The sequence below is a fragment of the Liolophura sinensis genome, chromosome 6 (genome assembly GCF_032854445.1).
Source record: "Liolophura sinensis isolate JHLJ2023 chromosome 6, CUHK_Ljap_v2, whole genome shotgun sequence".
Lineage (NCBI taxonomy): Eukaryota > Metazoa > Mollusca > Polyplacophora > Chitonida > Chitonidae > Liolophura > Liolophura sinensis.
In genome coordinates, this window is record NC_088300.1 from 23,124,564 (window position 1) to 23,144,476 (window position 19,913).

Genomic DNA, 19,913 nt, shown 5'->3' on the forward strand with positions numbered 1-19,913 from the left:
TATAGCAAGTTTAGTAGTGGAGAGAGAACCGATGCTTTGGGATGGATCTTATTTCCAGCCAGAGATCTGAAATGTACTGAGGTATAAACTGGGCCTCGTATATATATAGTGCATCACTGTAATCTGAGTGATCCCTTTCTAACATGACAAATGACAGAGACAGTTGTAAGAACATCTCGTCCACTGTGACTCAATGTCACATATTATCAAGCCTCCAGTGAAAGTAGGATTACATTCTTACCCTATGAACCCTGACTTCTAATCCCTCCCCAGTCCCCACTGGATATTTAATCTATCAGTTTACCGGAACTGACAGCCGTATGATTTCGCATAACAAAAGTACGAATGTATTCCATATGATCAGGGACGTTTAACTCACCTGATGTTTAACAAAAAGCCTCATTGATTTCACATTGGACAATACTATTTTCCTTAACGTAACAAGGACATTAAAAGCATTTGTGCTGGGGTGGAGATAATTATTAAAATGTCTCGCTTCTTTTCGACATTCGTAACGTAAGGTGAATGATGTTTGATGAAATTAATAAAAAGAAAAAGCGCATAAATATGTAAAATACAGTAAAGTTTTGTCAGAGCTGTGTATTATTCATTTCTTTCTTGTGTAACAGACTAAGCAAATACCCACAATCTGATATCTGAGTATCGACTAATAAAACGAAATAGTCTAGCTGAGTAAGAACACAGTCTCTGAGAAGAATTAGAATGGTCTCCGCTTAAGCTGTTCCAGCCAAACAATTTTCTATGATTTTGAGCAAGGTTTGTCGACATTTAGATCATCTTTACCAGTGGGGAGAACGGTGTTAAGTAGTCTATAATTATTGGTGAGGTGTTGAGCAAAACGGAGAAGATTATAGAGTATTATCACAAAACACCTCATGTAGATGAGCAACAGAAGAATCGTAGAGAAGTTCCGTTTCTAATAACTCATCGGATCATTGTTTTGTTTTGCTCTTCACAAAACAATGTCTAAGCCAGAGTGAGACATGAGTGACATGCTTACTCTGTTGTTGAATATCAGCTACTAAAGCACGTTTATGCTGTGGAATGTAAATTTTACAAACTAACTCGTTTTTCGACATTTGTAATGGAAGTTTGATGGTGTGTCTTTAAAATCAGTGAACACAAACAATGCATACAACCCATCGTACACATTCAGTAAAATAATACATTCAATTTTCCATTGGATGACAGTGTTTTGCATAATGAAAATACGTTACCAATGTTTTGATGTGAAATATATTATTTTTTATAAAAGCGTGTCAGTCTTTTTGTACATCTGCAAAGGAAAAAGGATTGTGTTTTTCTAAAACTGAGGAACATAAAGGACGCAATGACGACTGCACACACAAAGCAGTCAGTAAAGGTATAGCCTTAGTACTTTTTTGTATTATTTATCAATTTATAATCTACTTACTCGTGTATAACATGTCCAACCGTTTACATGTTGATGTCTAACTCTTACCTGAGAGGAAATATTCTGATAGATGTGTTATCACGTGTCTATCTGATTATTTTTAGGAAAATTCACGTTGAAGGATGGAATTTTGCATTACATGAATTGTATACCGCCATCTTTAACTTGAATGATCATTGCTTTAGACGTAAACCAAATGAACGGGACCATTTGACCTAGGCAATCTTTGTTATTTAAGTGATGAGAAAAGGTTAAATGGTTCATCATTGCTAGTAAGGAAAGGGCATGATAGGGAATTATGTCTTACTTATAGAGGGATAACGCCTGACGGCTAAATGTAACAGAAGGATGGCAGTGAATCATCGTTGGAGATAATTGATCTCATTTTTGTACCCTTGTGAACACGCACAGTTTTTCTGATTTTCTGTTAAATGAAAACCAGGTGTGAACAAGTATGACAAATGAGGTATCGTTTGTTTGAGTTTGACAATGTTGAAGTTCTTGAAGATGGTGATCTTGCTAGTGATCAGACAGACAAAAGTCCAATGAAATCTCGTCATAGATACTTAAATGACTGATTTATTATCTATATGATCATTTATTATACAGATACTGTCATAAATTGTCTCATGATCATTGATTTCAAAATGTAAAAATGCACTACGATTTGCTCTCAACAGCTGCTAAAGAGAAGTGTAATGTTGGATGTAGTGGCTAGGTTTGGGAAGTTTTAAAAAACAAACAAAAATTATACGTGTTGGCGACTTGAGGGTGGCACCAGCAGTTCCTGTCAAGGGGTTTTTTTTTGCAGAAAAGTTTTACGTCTAGTTACAGTGCTGTAAAATAGCGTCTTGCTTCATTATTGTAAGATGATATTAATGTTAATTATGTGGGTTATTCTGGACAAAGTAAAAATGACATTTTTATAGAAAATGTCTTCAATTTAATCCTTTGTGCACGGATGAAAAGTGACAAAGCTTTAACATCTTAACTCGACACAATATTGTAAAGGTATCTGAGTATTACTGTAAAATTTCTGTTATAGCTTGGATACAATATGTGCTATACTATCTCGGGTTTAAGGCAACAAAGCGGAATTTCCGTATTTTTGGAATAATGGCCAACTTATAAAATTTCAGAAAATGCCATTCTCAGTATTTTGCAAATTTCTGTTTTGACGCAATAATTCATTGAATTTAATTCGACCCGAATTACGAAAGTTAATATATACTCGAAAATAAATGAGCACTGGTAAATATGCACGTTGAAGGCCGTTCAGCAATGTTCGTGTAATGTGAACGCTTACTTCTTATTCCTTGGCTAAAGCACGTGTGGCGTCATCATGGTGCACAGAAGCTGAATATGTGTAACAAATGTGTGACATCCAGCTGACATGTTTAACAACCTCACTGATTATGATTGGTCAGATACGTGTCCTTAAGTGACAGTTCAGAACACAGTCCATCCTAAATTTTACGGTTCATCTGATGACATCACATTATCATAGTGCATATCGCATAAAAGTTCAGGGAAACGCCGCTTTTCACTCATGATATCACCATGATATCATGGGTCAAAGGGCCACCCATTTCTTTCTCAAGAAATAAGTATCACGGAAATCAATCCTTTAAACGTGACAAGGTTGAGCGATCGGAGTAATCATATGCAGAAAAACAATCTCGAGCAACTATCGTAATGACGTCATAACATTGTGACGTAAACTGTGACGTTACCACTAATATGGAAAGAATTCACATCGTGGTAAAACAAGGTTCTCTACCCAGCTGTTTGTTTATCGCGTGTCTAGTAACGTTTGTGTTGATAGTATTGTACACGCCATATGAAAACAAAGAATGAGATTTCTAACTGCTTATAATTTTATCAGGACGAATGAGCGAATGTTTCCGTTAGAATAGTTAGGATAAGTTGTGGTTTTTTTGTTTTTTTTTTAGTTTTTACATTAATGTGAAAATGGCCAACAGGGTAATTCTGCATTATACCAGAAATACCTTTACAAACTGTGTGATGATTACCGGATGTTTAGTTATTCCGTTCTGCGACTGTGACCTTTTAATGGACATCAAGCCATTTTAAAGGAAAAAACTTCCACATAAACGCATTGGTCTAAAAGTCTTTAAAGAGCAACAAAATTGACAGGGATATAGAAAACAGTAAAAAAGAAATACAACAATATAGCTAGAAATACAGTAGTGCAGGCAGAGCCACAAAACTCAAACAAATCTTATTTAGAAGAAAAAAAAACACACAAAACTGTCCTGTTGATCAGCATCACCATGGAAGCTCATCTAAAAATAATTTATAGCTATGTAGCACTTTAAAATGTGTTTTAGCACTGATCCTACTTATAAAGACAAATATGAATTCACACTGTTTTCAGAAATGTCCGATGTCCCTGGATGGTTGATGTATGCCATGTCTATCTGGGCACGTTGATGTGGATAAAATGACGGCTCGCTGATGGCGAGGTTATCAGAAAAGGCATGGTTCGTGCATGTGGTGATGTCACTCGGTGCGATGACATCATCAAACGTGAGTCTCAGTGGTGGAATTTCCGGAAGATCAGGAATATTGTACATACACTCCGGAGACAATTCCGGTAGGTCGCTTGAATTCTCATTGGTTCTAAATAGGAGAACCTGGTCTGGTGAATAGGGGGCGTAACTCTACACGACAATTGACTATGCATATGAAAATCGGGACTTAATAATTCTTCTAAAGTGTTGTAACCGCTGCTGTCAGACCCACACACTGAGGTGTCACTTGTGGTGTCACTATACAGACTTGATGAATCTGCAGTCATCGCACATCGAGTTAGAGGACTAACTCTGGCTGAGCTACTGTGCCCGTAGTCCTTCAGCCCAGAATCAGTATTGAAATGAACTGAGGTGTCCTCTAGATTGCACATCTGAAGCTGGAACAGTTTAGCCGGAGACGGACTGGTGTCGGGGATGTTCTGGAAAGCCTCCATTCTGTGAGTCAAGGATAACACACAGCCTTCCCATAATCCATTGGCGTTGACTTGTTGGAATCCTGACCGTAATGCGTTGGATCCGGAGAACTTGTTAGTCGGTCGGTAATCTCCTCGGGCAAAGGTCAGCAAGCTCTTTGGGGTAATGCCCCACAGAAAAGCAGATCTGAAATAAGTCAAGCAATAATCATTAATAAGATGAAAAAAAACACTAGCACGTATTAAACTGAAATTTTTAAAATCAATGTATTATTGTCTACAACTCTAAGACAAATTTGGATTAAATGTTAAAATTACAGTTATTTATTTTTGTTGTCTTTCAATGATCCCCACTTGAACCTTCTGGAAAAAAGCACATATCTTACCTGTTAAGGACACCGTTGCGTGGTTTTTGGTTCTTTCGTCCTATCTTGGTGAAGCACTTGGTTTTGGACAAACTATGGCGGATGGCATTTTTCCAATGTTGTTTACTTGTCGCTTTAAAATAGCAGAAGCCAGTCTCGATGTAGCGGTAGATTTCAGTGATGGGCAGACAGAAGTTGGGAGATCTCATTATCGCCAGGAAGATGAGTTCCGTGTAGGTAAAGTTTGGTTTCCGGCTGCCATCCTGAGTGTCGAGTCCTTCGTAGATTCTGACAAAGTTATCCAGCACACTGCGCAGGTCATCTTGGCTGACAGACGGAACGGGCGTTTTCTGAATAGAGGCTAGTCTAGAGACCTTCCGGTATTTCAGTAAATTCTCCACCATGTCGGTATCTGTGTGGAAACTTTCACTGAACTTTCTCTTGTAAGCCATTATAGCAAGTTTAGTAGTGGAGAGAGAACCGATGCTTTGGGATGGATCTTATTTCCAGCCAGAGATCTGAAATGTACTGAGGTATAAACTGGACCTCGTATATATAGTGCATAACTGTAATCTGAGTGATCCCTTTCTAACATGACAAATGACAGAGACAGTTGTAAGAACATTTCGTCCACTGTCACTCAATGTCACATATTATCAAGCCTCCAGTGAAAGTAGGATTACATTCTTACCCTATGAACCCTGACCTCTAATCCCTCCCTAGTCCCGACTGGATATTTAATCAATCAGTTTACCGGAACTGACAGCCGTATGATTTCGCATAACAAAAGTACGAAGGTATTCCATATAATCATTGCGTTTAAATCACCTGATGTTCAACAAAAAGCCTCATTGATTTCACACTGGACAGTACTACTTTGCTTAATGAAACAAGGACATTAAAAGCATTTATGCTGGGGTGGAGATAATTATTAAAATGTCTCGCTTCTTTTTGACATCCCTTACGTAAGGTGAATGATGTTGGATGAAATTAATAAAACGAAAAAGCGCATATATATGCAAAATACAGAAAAGTGTGTATTATTCATTTCTTTCTTGTGTAACAGAGTAAGCAAACACCCACAATCTGATATCTGAGTATCGACTAATAAAACGAAATAGTCTAGCTGAGTATTAACACAGTCTCTGAGAAGAATTAGAATGGTCTCGGCTTAAGCTGTACCAGCCAAACAATCTTCTATGATTTTGAGCAAGGTTTGTCGACATTTAGATCATCTTTGCAAGTGGGGAGAACGGTGTTAAGTAGTCTATAATTATTGGTGAGGTGTTGAGCAAAAACGGAGGAGATTATAGAGGATTATCACAAAATACCTCATGTGGATGAGCAACAGAAGAATCGTAGAGAAGTTCCGTTTCTAATAACTCATCGGATCATTGTTTTGTTTTGCTCTTCACAAAACAATGTCTAAGCCAGAGTGAGACATGACTGACATGCTTACTCTGTTGTTGAATATCAGCTACTAAAACACGTTTATGCTGTGGAATGTAAATTTTACAAAGTAACTCGTTTTTCTACATCCGTAATGGAAGATTGATGGTGTGTCTTTAAAATCAGTGAACACAAACAACGCATACAACCCATCGTACATATTCAGTAAAATAATACATTCCATTTTCCATTGGATGACAATGTTTTGCATAATGAAAATACGTTACCAATGCCTTGATGTGAAATAGATTATTTTTATAAAAGCGTGTCAGTCTTTTTTTACATCTGCAAAGGAAGAAGGATTGTGTTTTTCTAAAACTGAGGAACATAAATGACGCAATGACGACTGCACACACAAAGCAGTCAGTAAAGGTATAGCCTTAGTACTTTTTTGTATTATTTATCAATTTATAATCTACTTGCTCGTGTATAACATGTCCAACCGTTTACATGTTGATGTCTAACTCCTACCTGAGAGGAAATATTCTGATAGATGTGTGACCACGTGTCTATCTGATCATTTTTAGGAAAATTGACGTTGAAGGATGGAATTTCGCATTACATGAATTGTATACCGCCATCTTTAACTTAAATGATCATTGCTTAAGACGTAAACCAAATGAATGGGACTATTTGACCTCGGCAAACTTTGCCATTTAAGTGATGAGAAAGGGTTAAATGGCCCATCATTGCTAGTAAGGAAAGAGCATGATAGGGGACTATCTCTTACTTATAGAGGGATAACGCCTGACGGCTAAAAGTAACAGAAGGATGGCAGTGAATCATCGTTGGAGATAATTGATCTAATTATTGTACCCTTGTGAACACGCACAGTTGGATTATTCTGTTTTTCTGTTAAATGAAAACCAGGTGTGAACATGTTTGACAAATGAGGTATCGTTTGTTTGAGTTTGACAATGTTGAAGTTCTTGAAGATGGTGATCTTGCTAGTGTCCAGACAGACAAAAGTCCAATGAAATCTCGTCATATATACTTAAATGACTGTTTTATTATCTATATGATCATTTATTATACAGATACTGTCATAAATTGTCTCATGATCATTGATTTTAAAATGTAAAAATGCACTACGATTTGCTCTCAACAGCTGCTAAAGAGAAGTGTAATGTTGGATGTAGTGGCTAGGTTTGGGAAGTTTTAAAAAACAAACAAAAATTATACGTGTTGGCGACTTGAGGGTGGCCCGAGCAATTCCTATCAAGTAAAGTTTTACGTCTAGCTATGGTGCTGTAAAATAGTGTCTTGCTTCATTATTGTAGGATGATATTAATTTTAACTTTCTGGGTTATTCTGGACAAAGTAAAAATGACATTTTTATAGAAAATGTCTTCAATTTAGTCCTTTGTGCACGGATGAAAAGTGACAAAGCCTTAACATCTTAACTGGATACAATATTGTAAAGGTATCTGAGTATTACTGTAAAATTTCGGTTCTAGCTGGGATACAATATGTGCTATACTATCTCGGGTTTAAGCAAATAAAGGGGAATCTCTTTATTTCTGAAATAATGGCCAACTTATAAACTTTCAAAAAATGTCATTCTCAGTATTTTGCAAATTTTTATTTTGACGCAATAAGTTTTAGTTCGATTGGAATTACGAAAGTTAATATATACTCGAAAATAAATGAGCATTGGCAAGTATGCACGTTGAAGGCCGCTCAGCAAAGTTCGTGTAATGTGAACGCTACTTTTCATTCCTTGGTTAAAGAGTCATGAGGATACAGGAAAGCTGAATATGTGTAACAAATGTATGACATCCAGTTGACCTGTTGAATAACTACACTGATTATAATTGTTCATATACGTGTCCTTCAGTGACAGTTCGGAACACGCTCCACCCTAAAATTTATGAAAGAAACGCCGCTTTTCGCTGCTAAGAATTCAGTATGCTATTATGGGTCAAAGGGCCATCCATTTCTTTCTGAAGAAATAAGTATCACGGAAATCAATCCTCTAAACGTGATAAGGTTGAGTGGTCGGAGTAATCATATGCAGAAAAAAGAATCTCGAGCAACAGTGGTAATGACGTCATAATATTGTGACGTTGCCACTAATATAAAAAAAGAACTCTCATCGTGGTAAAACAAGTTCTCTACTCAGTTGTTTGTTTATCGCGTGCGTAATAACGTTTGTGTTGATAGTATTGTACACACCGTATGAAAACAAAGAATGAGAATTCTAACTGCTTATAATTTTATCAGGACGAAAGAGCGAATGTTTCCGTTAGATTAGTAGGGCAAGTTGTTTTTGTTTTTGTTTCTTTTCAGTTTTTACATAATTTAAAAATGGCGGTCATGGTAATTCTGCATTATGCCAGAAATACCTTTACAGACTATTTGATGGTTATTGGATGTGTGGTTATTCCGTTCTGCGACTGTTAGCTTTCAATGGACATCATGCCATTTTAAAGGAAATAGCTTCCATAAAAACGCATTGGCCTTAAAGTCAGGACAGAAAATAGAAAATAAAATGGGTTATGACCTACTAGTTGCTTTAAAGAGCCACAGAATTACAGGGATATAGAAAACAGTAAAAAAGAAATACAACAGTATAGCTAGAAATACAGTAGTGCAGGCAGAGCCACAAAACTCAAACATTTATTATTTAGAAGAAAAAAATCACAAAACTGTCCTGTTGATCAGCATCACCATGGAAGTTCATCTAAAAATAATTTATAGCTATGTAGCACTTTAAAATTTGTTTCAGCACTGATCCTACTTATAAAGACAAATATGAATTCACACTGTCTTCAGAAATGTCCGATGTCCCTGGATGGTTGATGTATGCCATGTCTATCTGGGCACGTTGATGTGGATAAAATGACGGCTCGCTGATGGCGAGCATGCATGTGGTGATGTCACTCGGTGCGATGACATCATCAAACGTGAGTCTCAGTGGTGGAATTTCCGGAAGATCAGGAATATTGTACATACACTCCGGAGACAATTCCGGTAGGTCGCTTGAATTCTCATTGGTTTCTAAATAGGAGAACCTGGTCTGGTGAATAGGGGGCGTAACTCTACACGACAATTGACTATGCATATGAAAATCGGGACTTAATAATTCTCCTAAAGTGTCGTAACCGCTGCTGTCAGACGCACACACCGAGGTGTCACTTGTGGTGTCACTATACGGGCTTGATGAATCTGCAGTCATCGCACACCGAGTTAAAGGACTAACTCTGGCTAAGCTACTGTGCGCGTAGTCCTTCAGCCCAGATTCAGTGTTGAAATGAACTGAGGTGTCCTCTAGATTGCACATCTGAAGCTGGAACAGTTTAGCCGGAGACGGACTGGTGTCGAGGATGTTCTGGAAAGCCTCCATTCTGTGAGTCAAGGATAACACACAGCCTTCCCATAATCCATTGGCGTTGACTTGTTGGAATCCTGACCGTAATGTGTTGGATCCGGAGAACTTGTTAGCCGGTCGGTAATCTCCTCGGGCAAAGGTCAGCAAGCTCTTTGGGGTAATGCCCCACAGAAAAGCAGATCTGAAATAAGTCAAGCAATAATCATTAATAAGATGAAAAAAAACACTAGCACGTATTGAACTGCAATTTTTAAAATCAATGTATTATTGTCTACAACTCTAAGACAAATTTGGATTAAATGTTAAGGTTATAGTTATCTATTTTTGTTCTCTTTCAATGAGCCCCACTTGAACCTTCTGGAAAAAAGCACATATCTTACCTGTTAAGGACACCGTTGCGTGGTTTTTGGTCCTGTAATCCGATCTTGGTGAAGCACTTGGTTTTGGACAAACTATGGCGGATGGCATTTTTCCAATGTTGTTTACCGGTCTCTTTAAAATAGCAGAAGCGAGTCTCGATGTAGCGGTAGATTTCAGTGATGGGCAGACAGAAGTTGGGAGATCTCATTATCGCCAGGAAGATGAGTTCCGTGTAGGTAAAGTTTGGTTTTCGGCTGACATCCTGAAGGTCGAGTCCTTCGTAGGTTCTGACAAAGTTATCTAGCACACTGCGCAGGTCATCTTGGCTGACAGACGGAACGGGCGTTTTCTGAATAGAGGCTAGTCTAGAGACCTTCCGGTATTTCAGTAAATTCTCCACCATGTCGGTATCTGTGTGGAAACTTTGACTGAACTTTCTCTTGTAAGCCATTATAGCAAGTTTAGTAGTGGAGAGAGAACCGATGCTTTGGGATGGATCTTATTTCCAGCCAGAGATCTGAAATGTATTGAGGTATAAACTGGGCCTCAGTATATATACTGCATCACTGTAATCTGAGTGATCCCTTTCTAACATGACAAATGACAGAGACAGTTGTAAGAACATCTCGTCCACTGTGACTCAATGTCACATATTATCAAGCCTCCAGTGAAAGTAGGATTACATTCTTGCCCTATGAACCCTGACCTCTAATCCCTCCCCAGTCCCCACTGGATATTTAATCTATCAGTTTACCGGAACTGACAGCCGTATGATTTCGCATAACAAAAGTACGAAGGTATTCGATATGATCAGGGACGTTTAACTCACCTGATGTTCAACAAAAAGCCTCATTGATTTCACACTGGACAATACTATTTTCCTTAATAAAACAAGGATATTAAAAGCATTTACGCTGTGATGGAGATAATTATTAAAATGTCTCGCTTCTTTTCGTCATCCGTAACGTAAGGTGAATGATGTTGGATGAAATTAATAAAACGAAAAAGCGCATATATATGCAAAATACAGTAAAGTTTTGTCAGAGCTGTGTATTATTCATTTGTTTCTTGTGTAACAGACTAAGCAAACACCCACAATCTGATATCTGAGTATCGACTAATAAAACGAAATAGTCTGGCTGAGTATTAACACAGTCTCTGAGAAGAATTAGAATGGTCTCCGCTTAAGCTGTACCAGCCAAACAATCTTCTATGATTTTGAGCAAGGTTTGTCGACATTTAGATCATCTTTGTAAGTGGGAAGAACGGGGTTAAGTAGCCTATAATTATTGGTGAGGTGTTGAGCAAAAACGGTGGAGATTATAGAGGATTATCACAAAATACCTCATGTGGATGAGCAACAGAAGAATCGTAGAGAAGTTCCGTTTCTAATAACTCATCGGATCATTGTTTTGTTTTGCTCTTCACAAAACAATGTCTGAACCAGAGTGAGACATGAGTGACATGCTTACTCTGTTGTTGAATATCAGCTACTAAAGCACGTTTATGCTGTGGAATGTGAATTTTACAAACTAACTCGTTTTTCGACATCCGTAATGGAAGACTAATGGCGTGTCTTTGAAATCAGTGAACACAAACAACGCATACAACCCATCGTACATATTCAGTAAAATAATACATTCCATTTTCCATTGGATGACAGTGTTTTGCGTAATGAAAATACGTTACCAATATTTCGATGTGAAATAGATTATTTTTTATAAAAGCGTGTCAGTCTTTTTCTACATCTGCAAAGGAAAGAGGATTGTGTTTTTCTAAAACTGAGGAACATAAATGACGCAATGACGACTGCACACACAAAGAAGTCAGTAAAGGTATAGCCTTAGTACTTTCTTGTATTATTTATCACTTTATAATCCACTTACTCGTGTATAACGTGTTCAACCGTTTACATGTTGATGTCTAACTCTTACCTGAGAGGAAATATTCTGATAGATGTGGGATCACGTGTCTATCTGATCATTTTTAGGAAAATTGACGTTAAAGGATGGAATTTCGCATTACATGAATTGTATACCGCCATCTTTAACTTGAATGATCATTGCTTAAGACGTAAACCAAATGAACGGAACTATTTGACCTCGGCAAACTTTGTCACTTAAGTGATGAGAAAGGGTTAAATGGCTCATCATTGCTAGGAAGGAAAGAGCATGATAGGGGATTATCTCTTACTTATAGAGGGATATCGCCTGAATGTTAAAAGTAACAGAAGGATGGCAGTGAATCATCGTTGGAGATAATTGATTTAATTATTGTACCTTTGTCAATACGCACAGTTGGATTATTCTGTTTTTCTGTTAAATGAAAACTAGGTGTGAACATGTATGACAAATGAGGTATCGTTTGTTTGAGTTTGACTATGTTGAAGTTTTGAAGATGGTGATCTTGCCAGTGACCAGACAGACAAAAGTCCAATGAAATCTCGTCAGAGATACTTAAATGACTGTTTTATTATTATATGATCATTTATTATAGAGATACAGTCATAAATTGTCTCATGATCATTGATTTTAAAATGTAAAAATGCACTACGGTTTGCTCTCAATAGCTGTTAAAGAGAAGTGTAATGTTGGATGTAGTGGCTAGGATTGGGAAGTTTTAAAAAACAAACAAAAATTATACGTGTTGGCGACTTGAGGGTGGCCCGAGCAATTCCTATCAAGTAAAATTTTACTTCTAGCTATAGTGTTGTAAAATAGTGTCTTGCTTCATTATTGTAGGATGATATTAATGTTAACTTTCTGGGCTATTCTGGACAAAGTAAAAATGACATTTTTATAGAAAATGTCTTCAATTTAGTCCTTTGTGCACGGATGAAAAGTGACAAAGCTTTAACATCTTAACTCGACACAATATTGTAAAGGTATCTGAGTATTACTGTGAAATTTCGGTTCTAGCTGGGATACAATATGTGCTATACTATCTCGGGTTTAAGCCAATAAAGGGGAATCTCTTTATTTCTGAAATAATGGCCAACTTATAAACTTTCAAAAAATGTCATTCTCAGTATTTTGCAAATTTTTATTTTGATGAAATCAGTTTTAATTCGATTGGAATTACGAAAGTTAATATATACTCGAAAATAAATGAGCACTGGTAAATATGCACGTTGAAGGCCGCTCAGCAATGTTCGTGTAATGTAAACGCTACTTTTCATTCCTTGGGTAAAGAGTCATGATGATACAGGAAAGCTGAATATGTGTAACAAATGTATGACATCCAGTTGACCTGTTTAAAAACTACACTGATTATAATTGGTCATATACGTGTCCTTCAGTGACAGTTCGGAACACGCTCCACCCTAAAGTTTATAAAAGAAACGCCTCTTTTCGCTGCTAAGAATTCAGTATGCTATCATGGGTCAAACGGCCATCCATTTCTTTCTGAAGAAATAAGTATCACGGAAATCAATCCTCTAAACGTGACAAGGTTGAGCGGTCGGAGTAATCATATGCAGAAAAAAGAATCTCGAGCAACTATAGTAATGACGTCATAATATTGTGACGTTGCCACTAATATAAAAAAAGAATTCTCATCGTGGTAAAACAAGTTCTCTACCCAGTTGTTTGTTTATCGCGTGCGTAATAACGTTTGTGTTGATAGTATTGTACACGCCATATGAAAACAAAGAATGAGATTTCTAACTGCTTATAATTTTATCAGGACGAAAGAGCGAATGTTTCCGTTAGATTAGTAGGGCAAGTTGTTTTTGTTTTTTTTAGTTTTTACATTAATTTAAAAATGGCGGTCATGGTAATTCTGCATTATGCCAGAAATACCTTTACAGACTATTTGATGGTTATTGGATGTTTGGTTATTCCGTTCTGCGACTGTTAGCTTTCAATGGACATCATGCCATTTTAAAGGAAAAAGCCTCCACAAAAACGCATCGGTCTTAAAGTAAGGACAGAAAATAGAAAATAAAATGGGTTATGACCTACTAGTTGCTTTAAAGAGCCACAGAATTACAGGTATATAGAAAACAGTAAAAAAGAAATACAACGGTATAGCTAGAAATACAGTAGTGCAGGCAGAGCCACAAAACTCAAACATTTATTATTTAGAAGAAAAAAGACACAAAACTGTCCTGTTGATCAGCATCACCATGGAAGTTCATCGAAAAAAAATTTATAGCTATGTAGCACTTTAAAATGTGTTTTAGCACTGATCCTACTTATAAAGACAAATATGAATTCACACTGTCTTCAGAAATGTCCGATGTCCCTGGATGGTTGATGTATGCCATGTCTATCTGGGCACGTTGATGTGGATAAAATGACGGCTCGCCGATGGCGAGGTTATCAGAAAAGGCATGGTTCGTGCATGTGGTGATGTCACTCCTTGCGATGACGTCATCAAACGTGAGTCTCAGTGGTGGAATTTCCGGAAGATCAGGAATATTGTACATACACTCCGGAGACAATTCCGGTAGGTCGCTTGAATTCTCATTGGTTTCTAAATAGGAGAACCTGGTCTGGTGAATAGGGGGCGTAACTCTACACGACAATTGACTATGCATATGAAAATCGGGACTTAATAATTCTCCTAAAGTGTCGTAACCGCTGCTGTCAGACGCACACACCGAGGTGTCACTTGTGGTGTCACTATACGGGCTTGATGAATCTGCAGTCATCGCACATCGAGTTAGAGGACTAACTCTGGCTGAGCTACTGTGCCCGTAGTCCTTCAGCCCAGGATCAGTGTTGAAATGAACTGAGGTGTCCTCTAGATTGCACATCTGAAGCTGGAACAGTTTAGCCGGAGACGGACTGGTGTCAAGAATGTTCTGGAAAGCCTCCATTCTGTGAGTCAAGGATAACACACAGCCTTCCCATAATCCATTGGCGTTGACTTGTTGGAATCCTGACCGTAATGCTTTGGATCCGGAGAACTTGTTAGTCGGTCGGTAATCTCCTCGGGCAAAGGTTAGCAAGCTCTTTGGGGTAATGCCCCACAGAAAAGCAGATCTGAAATAAGTCAAGCAATAATCATTAATAAGATGGAAAAAAAAACACTAGCACGTATTAAACTGAAATTTTTGAACCCAATGTTTTATTGTCTACAACTCTAAGACAAATTTGGATTAAATGTTAAAGTTATAGTTATCTATTTTTGTTCTCTTTCAATGAGCCCCACTTGAACCTTCTGGAAAAAAGCACATATCTTACCTGTTAAGGACACCGTTGCGTGGTTTTTGGTCCTGTAATCCGATCTTGGTGAAGCACTTGGTTTTGGACAAACTATGGCGGATGGCATTTTTCCAATGTTGTTTACCGGTCTCTTTAAAATAGCAGAAGCGAGTCTCGATGTAGCGGTAGATTTCAGTGATGGGCAGACAGAAGTTGGGAGATCTCATTATCGCCAGGAAGATGAGTTCCGTGTAGGTAAAGTTTGGTTTTCGGCTGACATCCTGAAGGTCGAGTCCTTCGTAGGTTCTGACAAAGTTATCTAGCACACTGCGCAGGTCATCTTGGCTGACAGACGGAACGGGCGTTTTCTTAATAGAGGCTGGTCTAGAGACCTTCCGGTATTTCAGTAAATTCTCCACCATGTCGGTATCTGTGTGGAAACTTTGACTGAACTTTCTCTTGTAAGCCATTATAGCAAGTTTAGTAGTGGAGAGAGAACCGATGCTTTGGGATGGATCTTATTTCCAGCCAGAGATCTGAAATGTATTGAGGTATAAACTGGGCCTCAGTATATATACTGCATCACTGTAATCTGAGTGATCCCTTTCTAACATGACAAATGACAGAGACAGTTGTAAGAACATCTCGTCCACTGTGACTCAATGTCACATATTATCAAGCCTCCAGTGAAAGTAGGATTACATTCTTGCCCTATGAACCCTGACCTCTAATCCCTCTCCAGTCCCCACTGGATATTTAATCTATCAGTTTACCGGAACTGAGAGCCGTATGATTTCGAATAACAAAAGTACGAAGGTATTCGATATGATCAGGGACGTTTAACTCACCTGATGTTCAACAAAAACCCTCATTGATTTCACATTGGACAGTACTACTTTGCTTAATGAAACAAGGACATTAAAAGCATTTACGCTGTGATGGAGATAATTATTAAAATATCTCGCTTCTTTTCGACATCCGTAACGTAAGGTGAATGATGTTTGATGAAATTAATAAAAATAAACAGCGCATACATATATGTAAAATACAACAAAGTTTTGTCAGAGCTGTGTATTATTCATTTGTTTCTTGTGTAACAGACTAAGCAAACACCCACAATCTGATATCTGAGTATCGACTAATAAAACGAAATAGTCTGGCTGAGTATGAACACAGTCTCTGAGAAGCATTAGAGTGGTCTCCGCTTATGCTGTACCAGCCAAACAATTTTCTATGATTTTGAGCAAGGTTTGTCGACATTTGGGTCGTCTTTGCCAGTGGGGAGAACGAGGTTAAGTAGCGTATAATTATTGGTGAGGTGTTGAGCAAAAACGGAGGAGATTATAGAGGATTATCACAAAATACCTCATGTGGATGAGCAACAGAAGAATCGTAGAGAAGTTCCGTTTCTAATAACTCATCGGATCATTGTTTTGTTTTGCTCTTCACAAAACAATGTTTAAGCCAGAGTGAGATATGAGTGACATGCTTACTCTGTTGTTGAATATCAGCTACTAAAACACTTTTATGCTGTGGAATGTGAATTTTACAAACTAACTCGTTTTTCGACATCCGTAATGGAAGATTGATGGTGTGTCTTTAAAATCAGTGAACACAAACAACGCATACAACCCATCGTACACATTCAGTAAAATAATACATTCCATTTTCCATTGGATGACAGTGTTTTGCGTAATGAAAATACGTTACCAAAGCTTTGATGTGAAATAGATTATTTTTATAAAAGCGTGTCAGTCTTTTTCTACATCTGCAAAGGAAGAAGGGTGGTGTTTTTCTAAAACTGAGGAACATAAATGACGCATTGACGACTGCACACACAAAGCAGTCAGTAAAGGTATTGCCTTAGAACATTTTTGTATTATTTATCAATTTATAATCTACTTACTCGTGTATAACATGTCCAACCGTTTACATGTTGATGTCTAACTCTTACCTGAGAAGAAATATTCTGATAGATGTGTGACCACGTGTCTATCTAATCATTTTTAGGAAAATTGACGTTGAAAGATGGAATTTTGCATTACATGAAGTGTATACCGCCATCTTTAACTTGAATGATCGATGCTTAAGACGTAAACCAAATGAACGGGACTATTTGACCTCGGCAAACTTTGCCATTTAAGTGATGAGAAAGGGTTAAATGGCCCATCATTGCTAGTAAAGAAAGGGCATGATAGGGGATTATCTCTTATTTATAGAGGGATAACGCCTGACGGCTAAAAGTAACAGAAGGATGGCAGTGAATCATCGTTGGAGATAATTGATCTAAATATTGTACCCTTGTGAACACGCACAGTTGGATTATTCTGTTTTTCTGTTAAATGAAAATCAGGTGTGAACATGTTTGACAAATGAGGCATCGTTTTTTTCAGTTTGACTATACTGAAGTTCTTGAAGATGGTGATCTTGCTAGTGATCAGACAGACAAAAGTCCAATGAAATTTCGTCAAAGATACTTAAATGACTGTTTTATTATCTATATGATCATTTATTATACAGATACTGTCATAAATTGTCTCATGATCATTGATTTTAAAATGTAAAAATGCACTACGATTTGCTCTCAACAGCTGCTAAAGAGAAGTGTAATGTTGGATGTAGTGGCTAGGTTTGGGAAGTTTTAAAAAACAAACAAAAATTATACGTGTTGGCGACTTGAGGGTGGCATCAGCAGTTCCTGTCTAGGGTTTTTTTTGCAGAAAAGTTTTACTTCTAGTTATGGTGCTGTAAAATAGCGTCTTGCTTCATTATTGTAAGATGATATTAATTTTAACTTTCTGGGTTATTCTGGACAAAGTAAAAATGACATTTTTATAGAAAATGTCTTCAATTTAGTCCTTTTTGCACGGAAGAAAAGTGACAAAGCTTTTTAACATCTTAACTCGACACAATATTGTAAAGGTATCTGAGTATTATTGTAAATTTTCGGTTTTAGCTGGGATGTGCTATACTATCTCGGGTTTAAGTTAATAAAGCGGAATTTCCGTGTTTTTGGAATAATGGCCAACTTATAAACTTTCAGAGAATGCCATTCTCAGCATTTTGCAAATTTCTGTTTTGACGCAATAATACATTGATTTTAATTCGATCCGAATTACGAGAGTTAATATATGCTCGAAAACAAATGAGCACTGGTAAATATGCACGTTGAAGGCCGCTCAGCAAAGTTCGTGTAATGTGAACGCTTACTTCTTATTCCTTGGTTAAAGCAAGTGTGGAGTCATGATGATACAGGAAAGTTGAATATGTGTAAAAAATGTGTGACATCCAGTTGTCAGTCAGAGTCAGTCACAGTCCATTCTAAATGGACATTCTAAAGTGACAATTCAGAGTCAGACACAGTCCATTCTAAAGTTTACGGCTCATCTGATGACATCACATTATCATAGTGCATATCGCACAAAAGTTCAGAGAAAGGCCGCTCTTCACTCATGAGGTTTCGGTATGATATTACGGGTCAAAGGGCCACCCATTTCTTTCTCAAGAAATAAGTATCACGGAAATCAATCCTCTAAACGTGACAAGGTTGAGCGATCGGAGTAATCATATGCAGAAAAACAATCTCGAGCAACTATGGTAATGACGTCATAACATTGTGACGTAAACTGTGACGTTACCACTAACATGGAAAGAATTCACATCGTGGTAAAACAAGGTTCTTTAAGGTTCTAACTGCTTATAATTTTATCAGGACAAAAGAGCAAATGTTTCCGTTAGATTAGTTAGGATAAGTTGTGTTTTTTTTAGTTTTTACATTAATGTGAAAATGGCCAACAGGGTAATTCTGCATTATGCCAGAAATACCTTTACAAACTGTGTGATGATTATCGGATGTTTGGTTAATCCGTTCTGCGACTGTGACCTTTTAATGGACATCAAGCCATTTCAAAGGAAAAAACTTTCACATAAACGCATTGGTCTTAAATCTTTAAAGAGCAACAAAATTGACAGGGATATAGAAAACAGTAAAAAAGAAATATAAAAATATAGCTAGAAATACAGTAGTGCAGGCAGAGCCACAAAACTCAAACATTTATTATTTAGAAGAAAAAAAACACAAAACTGTCCTGTTGATCAGCATCATCATGGAAGTTCATCTAAAAATAATTTATAGCTATGTAGCACTTTAAAATGTGCTTTAGCACTGATCCTACTTATAAAGACAAATATGAATTCACACTGTTTTTAGAGATGTCCGATGTCCCTGGATGGTTGTTGTATATCATGTCTATTTGGGCACGTTGATGTGGATAAAATGACGGCTCGCTGATGGCGAGGTTATCAGAAAAGGCATGGTTCGTGCATGTGGTGATGTCACTCGGTGCGATGACGTCATCAAACGTGAGTCTCAGTGGTGGAATTTCCGGAAGATCCGGAACATACATTCTGGAGACAATTCCGTTAGGTCGGTTGAATTCTCATTGGTCTCTAAATAGAGGACCTAGTCTGGTGAATAGGGGGCGTAACTCTACACGACAATTGACTATGCATATGAAAATCGGGACTTAATAATTCTTCTAAAGTGTCGTAACCGCTGCTGTCAGACGCACACACTGAGGTGTCACTTGTGGTGTCACTATACAGACTTGATGAATCTACTGTCATCGCACACCGAGTTACAGGACTAACACTGGCTGGGCTAATGTGTCCGTAATCCTTTAGCCCAGAATCAGTGTTGGGATAAATTGATGTGTCCTCTAGATTGCACATCTGAAGCTGGAACAGTTTAGCCGGAGACGGACTAGTGTCGAGGATGTTTTGGAAAGCCTCCATTCTGTGAGTCAAGGATAGCACACAGTCTTCGCATCATCCATTGGCGTTGACTTGTTGGAAT

The 19,913-nt window shown here is 37.6% G+C and overlaps 2 protein-coding genes across 2 annotated transcripts; both read right to left on the minus strand.

Moving 5' to 3' along the window:
• Window positions 1–3,798: 3,798 nt before the first annotated feature.
• Window positions 3,799–5,220, minus strand: LOC135467012 (forkhead box protein A2-like). The gene is made up of 3 exons (XM_064744765.1): window positions 4,790–5,220; window positions 4,281–4,590; window positions 3,799–4,119 (listed from the first exon to the last, which is right to left on the minus strand). Exons 1-3 carry the CDS (start codon window positions 5,218–5,220, stop codon window positions 3,799–3,801), a joined length of 1,062 nt encoding a protein of 353 aa, XP_064600835.1.
• Window positions 5,221–14,103: 8,883 nt separating this feature from the next.
• Window positions 14,104–15,528, minus strand: LOC135467013 (forkhead box protein N2-like). Its single transcript, XM_064744766.1, has 2 exons — window positions 15,098–15,528; window positions 14,104–14,896 (listed from the first exon to the last, which is right to left on the minus strand). Exons 1-2 carry the CDS (start codon window positions 15,526–15,528, stop codon window positions 14,104–14,106), a joined length of 1,224 nt encoding a protein of 407 aa, XP_064600836.1.
• Between the last annotated feature and the right edge of the window lie 4,385 nt (window positions 15,529–19,913).

What these genes read in the sequence shown, in the direction of transcription:
- LOC135467012 (XM_064744765.1), bottom strand. Translation starts at nt 5,220, where the DNA reads ATGGCTTACAAGAGAAAGTTCAGTGAAAGTTTCCACACAGATACCGAC. An exon ending in CGCAACGGTGTCCTTAACAG is followed by an intron (nt 4,591 to 4,789) that starts GTAAGATATGTG and finishes GACTTATTTCAG; the next exon opens with ATCTGCTTTTCTGTGGGGCA. An exon ending in GGCACAGTAGCTCAGCCAGA is followed by an intron (nt 4,120 to 4,280) that starts GTTAGTCCTCTA and finishes ATTGTCGTGTAG; the next exon opens with AGTTACGCCCCCTATTCACC.
- LOC135467013 (XM_064744766.1), bottom strand. Translation starts at nt 15,528, where the DNA reads ATGGCTTACAAGAGAAAGTTCAGTCAAAGTTTCCACACAGATACCGAC. An exon ending in CGCAACGGTGTCCTTAACAG is followed by an intron (nt 14,897 to 15,097) that starts GTAAGATATGTG and finishes GACTTATTTCAG; the next exon opens with ATCTGCTTTTCTGTGGGGCA.